Source organism: Cloeon dipterum, chromosome 3, assembly GCF_949628265.1.
Source record: "Cloeon dipterum chromosome 3, ieCloDipt1.1, whole genome shotgun sequence".
Taxonomy (NCBI): Eukaryota; Metazoa; Arthropoda; class Insecta; order Ephemeroptera; family Baetidae; genus Cloeon; species Cloeon dipterum.
Genome location: NC_088788.1, coordinates 29,305,071 through 29,312,741, shown reverse-complemented (window position 1 = coordinate 29,312,741; position 7,671 = coordinate 29,305,071). Strand labels below are relative to the sequence as shown.

The window sequence follows — 7,671 nt, the reverse complement described above, 5'->3', positions numbered from 1 at the left end:
TATTTAAGATGCAAACACAAAGAAGACAAATGCGGAAAGGGATAACACACACCCTCCTCATAAAAAGTATTTTTTGAAATAAAAAAATCAAATTTTTAAGAGACTTTTTTTCTTAAAATTTACAACGAAAGCCGATGACAATCCAGTAACAGGCAGAAACTTAACTAGCCATTGATGCTTTAAGAGGTGTATTTTAGATTATATAATCTTCTTGTAAACCTCACTCAGAAGTAACAGAATCATGAAATATTCGACTAGAAATATTTAGCAACATTATAACGACATCTTTTAATGTCAGACAAAAAGCTTTTACTGTCTCAATGGGAGAAAATACCGTGTACGTACGGCCCAGGTATAACCTACAGCTTGCATCATCCTTCACACGCACGCTTGGCGCACATTTGGAACATTCATTTGGAAATTGTCATCCCATTGGTCCACAACATCCCGATATGGCCAATCAGATAGCTACATGGTTTGTAAAACCAGACAGAGTTTGGTGGTTTTAAATTTTCAATGAATAACTGAACATATCCTTGCAAAATTATTATTTTATAATACTATGAAAAGTATTTACAATTTTCTTGATAATTTTTGACCAATAATTGTTCCTGAATGAAAAAAGCTCGGATATATAAAATTTTGTTAAGTTGGCAAATAGCACACTAGTACTACCTTCAATGACGTCTTTGTTTTGATAGCTGGGTGACTAACCATACACTGAACGCTGAGTTAACGTTGTGTGCACTTGGCGTAATAATCTCTCTCTCTCTCTCTCTGGCTATATAAATAATCGAGTGGAGTGATTGTCAGTGGTTTCGCAAGTGCGGCTGGCAGCAAGAATGGCCGGCGAATACGGCTTCTCCTACTACAAGCGGCAATTCCTCTGGGTTTCCAGCTCCAGCGACAATAAGAGTGGTTTCTCCAGTGGACCTTTGAAACTCGCAACCTTTAATGCTCAGCCGCGTAGTTTGCTCGAGCTCCGCAGCCATTGGGTAAGTTCTAGAATCGAGGATATGCACCTGACAGACCTGAAACTGGTGTAATTTTTGCTTTCTCTTTTTCATGTGCAAAAGTGAAATGTGCTTATTACTTTTGCGCCCCATTTCAGGCTTCTGAAGCAGCTCTGTCGAAGAATCATCTGAGATTTGTCTGCACATGGTTCAAGGACGGCAACGGCGAGTGTAATACGAAAAACGAGGTATGAATCTTGGTTGCTATGGGTTAATATTTTGACGACGATTATTTCTGCGCATTGCACAAGTTGGCTTTAAGCTCTGTTTTATCGCTGAGACGCGCGTGCTGCATTTGTGGGGTTTGTGTCGAGTCGTCGGTTGGTTAAAATTAGATTTGAGTCTGAGCGACCGATTTGAAATGCATTGCATCGGTTTATTATTGGTCCAAATGATATTATTATTCTGCTTTGAAAATCTACAAAAATTGTATAAAAGGCGAATAAAAACTAATTAATATTTTAAAGTCAAGAAGTAAAAATTATGGCTGTTAGAAACAACCCTATATCTGTTTGACAATACTCAATCTTTGATAACAGTCGTATCGAAATCTCCATTTAGTTACTTGCGATTAGCTGCGTTCTTGATTTCAGTTCTTTTTTCCCGTGTAGATAAAAAAGAAGACATTATTTTATTTATTTGTTTAATTTTTTGTATTTTGTACAATGATATGCATTTTGTGTAGGATAGACATTCCTAAAACCACCAGATAATCTGACAAAACTGAAAATATATCCGTGGAAAATATTCTATTAGTAATGACTAACTACTTTGAAGAAAAATTAGTAACTCGGTGAAATTTGAACTGCCCAAAACTGCTGTTTTTAGTATTGGTGTGTACAATGGTAGAGGGGAGCTGTTTCAACCTAAATTCGAATAATGGCAATAAATTATTGATCCTTGTAAGTTTTTATGTACCAGCTAGGGCATTTTACCTGGACAAATCCAGGTATTTTTATTTTTTCGGGTTTGTTTTTAAAATATAGCATGGGAGATTTAGTGATCTACGAGTATTTGGACCCAAAATTAAACCTAGACTTGTAGGAGTGGAGGGGGAAATCTTTGGGTTTTTTCTTTGGCTATCTGGCAGCCCTAGTACCAGCTATATTTGTCATTCCTGAAGAATGTTTTGAAACACCCTTCTTCCTGATACAGTGCTTTATCTTTAATAATATTATTTTGTACGTGACGACTGGCATTTATTTAAATGGCTCAAATTTTCCTACATAAATGTTGAATACAAATATTCACAATAAAATTGGTTTTAGAATAAGAGTTCCAGGGTTGTTCTTTAATATTATTTGCTACTAGCCCAGACATTCATTGTTTTTAATAAATCCAACTATTTATCTCGTTTCAGTGGAACCTTGATTGCGAACAAGATTTCCATAAAGCTCTTGAGGTAATTCTACTTTTTAATTTTGGCTATGCCATGTTGCTTACCAAAGTTACCCTCTAGCTTGTCAACTGTGGAGAAACTGTTATGCTGACAGTTATTACACAAAAAGACACATTGGCTGACGAAGAGGTCGTAGGTGTAAATACTAAAAACCTACCTCCGTGGTTTGCCGATTACATGAAGAAGGTAAATCAAATTATTATGTATTATTCATGTCTTTTTCTGCTGCTGACCGTCGTCAATTATGTCGCAGACATTCACACAACTGTGATCTAAATACAATGTTAAAGCTGATTTATAAAAATTTAAATTTTCATGCTTTTTGGCTGGCAGTTGTACTTTTATTTTTAATTTCAGAACAGCAGAAAGTTAAAAATGATCTTCAAATTCTCTTATTCCAGTTCCGTTCAGAAATGGTGGCTGAAATAGGCCAGATGATTGATGAAAAGCTGACCCTCCGCCATGGCCGCCATCACCACCACCACAACAAACATGGTGACCATGCCCGCCACGAGACTGGTCCACACGAGTTGCACAAGGGTGCACTTGGAATGGTTGACATCAAGTGCATGAAGCTTGAGAAAAAGCTGCAGAAACTGCAGAGTCGATCTCAGAAGATGAGTCTGGAGTTGGACGAAGCTGCTGGACCATCCACTTATAAGCACAAGGGTGAAAGGAAGCTAGGAAAAATGACCAGGAAAATGGAGCAGCTGGAGGCTAGACGTAGCAAGATCATAGCCAAGAAGACTTTGAGGATGCCAATGGAGTCAAGGGAACAACTGGATGCTTCTGCTCCTGTCTATGAAGAGCCTAAATACGAGAATGTGCCACTCAGTCCTCCTGAAAGCATCAGACCATCAAGCAAATATGATGCCATCGTCTTGCTGGAGGGAGAGACCTCAATCGTAAACAAACTGGAAGAAGGCAATATCTACTCAGCTTTGTGGGTTGTCAAGAATGTTGGAGAGATGGCATGGAATGAAAAGGTCAGAAGGTTTATCTAAATTTCAAGCTCGTCATTCAATGGATATGAATTGCGTTCTAAATTGTTATCTATTTTTTCAATTTCTGGACATCTTTGTTATAAACCGCTTTAAATATTTTGTATATTCCTCTTTTTCAAATCATTTTAATAAGAGGATTAGGATTAAGTGCAAAGCATTGATAGCTGAAAGCATGAGCTTAAGCTATTACAACATAAGTTATGCTCCAAGTAAAAATCTATAAATGAGAATTTCAGACACATGAAATGAAGTAGGTAAAATCAGTAACTACGTTTTAAAATTAAAAGCCAATTTACTTTACAAGTTATGCAGAGTAAAACGTTTATCAGCAGAAATGAAATGCACTTTCTACTGATATGTCCTGCTCTATAATTTCGGCTGCTGGTTGCAGCCCTAATTAACGAGCCTTCTTTCTCTTCTGAGGGCTGGGAAGCAGGATATTTCAGCAGAGAGCTTAAAACGCCAGTATTATATGCAGGCTGCCGCAAACAAGTAAAAAACGCTGTTTGCATTGTTCGCACACTAAAAATTGTGGTTTCTAATGATGCTGCTTAATATTCCAGACTATTTTGCGCCTTGCTCACGCTTCGACAGGCATCACTGTGAATGAGCAAACGATTTCAGCTCCCGCTTTGCAACCTGGTTGCCAAACCTCGATTTCAACCTTTTTCCAAGTTCCTCGTAAGTTTCAACTTTCTCTGCTACTTTAAATGATAATTTATACTTTGAATTCTTCAGTCCATCCTGGTCTGTTTGAGTGCTACTTCCACTTTTACCAAGAGGATGAGCGCTTTGGCCAAGCGCTCCGTTGCTCCTTCACTGTCAATCCGATTCCAGGTGAGACGCATACTGAGATCACCCCTTTGTGTAGTAACACTCTAACACAACATCCTTTCATAAAAGGTCAGTTCAGTTTCATGATGTTTATTTTGTGCTGTGTCAGTGGTGACTCATTGTGAGCTCTCTAAATTAGAAATTCGCGAAGCAGACATGACTGGATCCATTACCAAGGATAAGGATCGGGAAGAATATGAAAGTGGCCACGACGATGATGATGAGGAGGTTGATGATGATGATGACACTTCGTCTGATTCGGATGATTCAGACAGTTTTGTGCACATCCCTATGCCACAATGCTATCAGTATAAATTTGATGAAGGTGAGCCTCGCATATGTATTATGGTTTTTCCTTGAACTAAGAAACAGTGACTATAAATAAAGTTAGCTGCACTAGCTTCAAATTGAACAGAGTTGCATACAAACTGCAATTTTCTATAAGAAAAGTAATTTTTGTAAACCATTATCCGGCAAGAATTATTTACATATAAGCATGTTGAAAATTAAATTTAACAAATAAATGGCTTGATTCTGGGCGGAAATTATTTCAGCTAGGAGTGAAATTCTGAGAGGAAAAAAATTAACATTAACATACACGCTGTACAGCAGCTATTCCCGCGTCATTAAATTCTTAATCATAGCAATAGCTGCAGAGAATTTTGAATTAGAGATCCTCTAAAACGTCAGGCTTAATTGCTTCTCTTTTAAAAATATGAAAAATATGTTTGTATTATTTTGTTAGTTATTTGCTCAAGTCAAGGACCTTGACTTGAGCTATGGGTAGACAGAAAATTCTGGTGATATTTTTTGGGTTTTTAAAAATACGATTTATCAAAGCAGCAAAATTTCTTTACCTCCTGTAACCACTAGTGCTGGGTTTTTCTGCAAATAAAATTGAAAATTCTTTCTTGCACTTCTTGGGCAAGAAAATGATCAATATCGACTAGTAAAAATTAGTGAAGGTAAAACTGGCTGGTAAGATATCCTAAATTTCAAGCTGATTCAAATGAAAATTTGTTCATACTACAAAAGTGACAACATTTATTATCATTTCAGGTCCTAAGGAAGTAGCAGATGAAGGCGAAGCATCTAATGCGGTTTCACTGGATACATCAGTGATTGCTAATGAACTGCAGGCCCCTGGAAACCAACCTTGCAAAACTCCACCAACCACTCCTAAGAATTCTGAGAGTGATGCTGATATTGATGGCGAACCTACCTCTGACACTACCCAGATCAAGTACCCAGTCCTGGATTTGAACGCACTTAACAGCGATCTGCTTTTTCCTAACGTGACTCAGGCAAGTTGACATTACATCAAGTGGCATGCAGGGTCATCATATTGATTTTGTGATACAGAGAGCCAACGAGAGGGAAAAATCATCATCCCCAGTTCAGATTTTGCCTGACAATCTGGTGACGGGTGCTATGAATGTGGCTGCCAAGGCATTTAGCAGTGCTGAGGCCATCATGCGCAGTTTGCAGAATTCCGCCTCCTCAGCACATTCAGTGGTTGTAAGTGTCTTTTGAAGTGTTACACAAGGCCGGTATTGACTATCTCCTTTGATAAGCGAGTCAATAACATTGGAACAACGATAACAAGTGTTTCGGATAGAAACTCTTTCAAATAGTACAAAGTGCGAGTTTTAGAACATAAATTCTCTGAAAAATGCTCACTTTTTGTAGTGTCGTCTGTTAAACTGGTCCTTAAATTTAATTGTTCCCTCTGCCTTGCAGACTTCCGACGTCTCACCCACTGTTGAAGCCCCAAAGCCGATTGTTGCTGAGCCTACTGCTGTTGCTGAAGATGAGTCCATGACCGATCCCCGCACCCGAAACCTCATTACCTTGGCCGAAATGGGATTCTTGAATGACAGACTGAACGAGACCTTGTTGGACACGTACAAAGAAAACATGCAAGAGGTTATTGCTTCCTTGCTCACCAGACAGGGTGGAAGCTCCCGTTAAACTACGCGTTCAATCATTAGCACACTTACTTATAATAATGGCATTGATAAAGGAGGCCTTTAGTTACAGAGAATTAAATATGCTTATGCCTTCCATAGAATTTTAGTTGTCTCAAGTGATAACTCCCTCTCCACACTTTATTTTAACCCTACTCTCATTCATAGCAGGTGCATTGCAATTTATATGTGATCTTTATGTCTTTACTATTTTATCAAACTCTATAATTGTACTGTCCAATTATAATTGTGTTCTCTTAAACAATTTTTATTAGTTTTGGGGTAAAAATATTAAGTAACAAAGAAAAATATATTTAAAGCAGTTTAACAAAGCTGTTTGAATTCATGTATATGGTTTCAGGAAAAAATAAATATAGTAGTGTATCACATCATTCAAACTATGCGTTTCTCTAAAAATATGGAAACCCCTGTAAGAACATTCCGCTGCAAAGAGAAGCTCATTAGAGGTCACATTGGAGGCAAGTCAAGTAGTAAATATTTGGGATGCCGAATATCCAGTTTGCGTATCAAAGTAGAAATTCACCAATGCTTCCTCAATCTTTGGGTATGGCATTAGAGTAGACATTCCTCTCAATTTTAAAAATTTCAGTGACTCAATTCCTTAGGGGTTTAGCATAGGGGTAGAGAGTGTGATATTTTACACATCTTTCACTCAACATGAAAGGAACGCGTATCGGTACTTTATGCCCCCAGGTAATCACGCTGCTCAATGTGGATCTTGCATGACAATGGAATTCATTTTTATAGTAATGCTGAATGCAGGTAGGCTGTGATTTATTATTCCACACCTGGTCTACACGCTCAATCTGCATTTTTGTTGTCCAGTTTGTATTTCTTGGTAATGAATAACTCTCATAATGACTATCTAAGCGCATAATACTTCAGTCAGATAGATTAAGAGTTGTGGTTGCGATTTTCTGATCATTATTTTCAATTAATATAAAACAATCCAATTTGTAAGTTCACTATAATTATGCAACTTAGATCCAGAAACGCACATAATCTATTTTAAGATTCTATTAAAGTTAGAGTAAATTTCTTTTTTTTTTTGCTCTTTTTATCCCTGTCCGAGGATCGGAGGACCGGGAAGGGCGCGCACTGCACTAGCACGAATGCTGAAACCCGGGTCCCAATAACACCGCGAACGGATAACATGGGCGCACCAGGCCGCACAGGGACCCAGCCCACTCAAGGGCCACTTGCCTCCGCACCGAGGACTACATTGAAACGCTAGACATTTGTCCCGTGAAGCCAAATCACGCACAAAATTTCACAACTCTAGCTATTTATCGTTTAACCAACATAGCAGTGCAATTCAGCTTACTGTCAAGAAATCATTTTAGCATATATAGCTACATTAGAACCCATAATAATTTAATCAATCCAATGATCACACCTTTTGACTTACGGAAATATATATTCAAAATTGCATT

General features: G+C 37.9%; 1 protein-coding gene across 2 annotated transcripts; it reads left to right on the top strand.

The window, feature by feature from the left end:
- The first annotated feature begins 711 nt into the window (after positions 1 to 711).
- On the top strand, positions 712 to 6,615 carry LOC135938750 (uncharacterized). Of its 2 annotated transcripts, none has more exons than XM_065482659.1 (11): positions 712 to 995; positions 1,112 to 1,201; positions 2,374 to 2,415; positions 2,473 to 2,598; positions 2,814 to 3,398; positions 3,980 to 4,097; positions 4,155 to 4,253; positions 4,390 to 4,575; positions 5,310 to 5,554; positions 5,613 to 5,768; positions 5,991 to 6,615. In XM_065482659.1, exons 1-11 carry the CDS (start codon positions 843 to 845, stop codon positions 6,219 to 6,221), a joined length of 2,031 nt encoding a protein of 676 aa, XP_065338731.1. In that variant the 5' UTR covers positions 712 to 842; the 3' UTR covers positions 6,222 to 6,615. The 2 variants fall into 2 exon arrangements, with proteins under 2 accessions (XP_065338731.1, XP_065338730.1); XM_065482658.1 differs by having other exon boundaries at positions 4,155 to 4,319.
- The last annotated feature ends 1,056 nt before the right edge of the window (positions 6,616 to 7,671 follow it).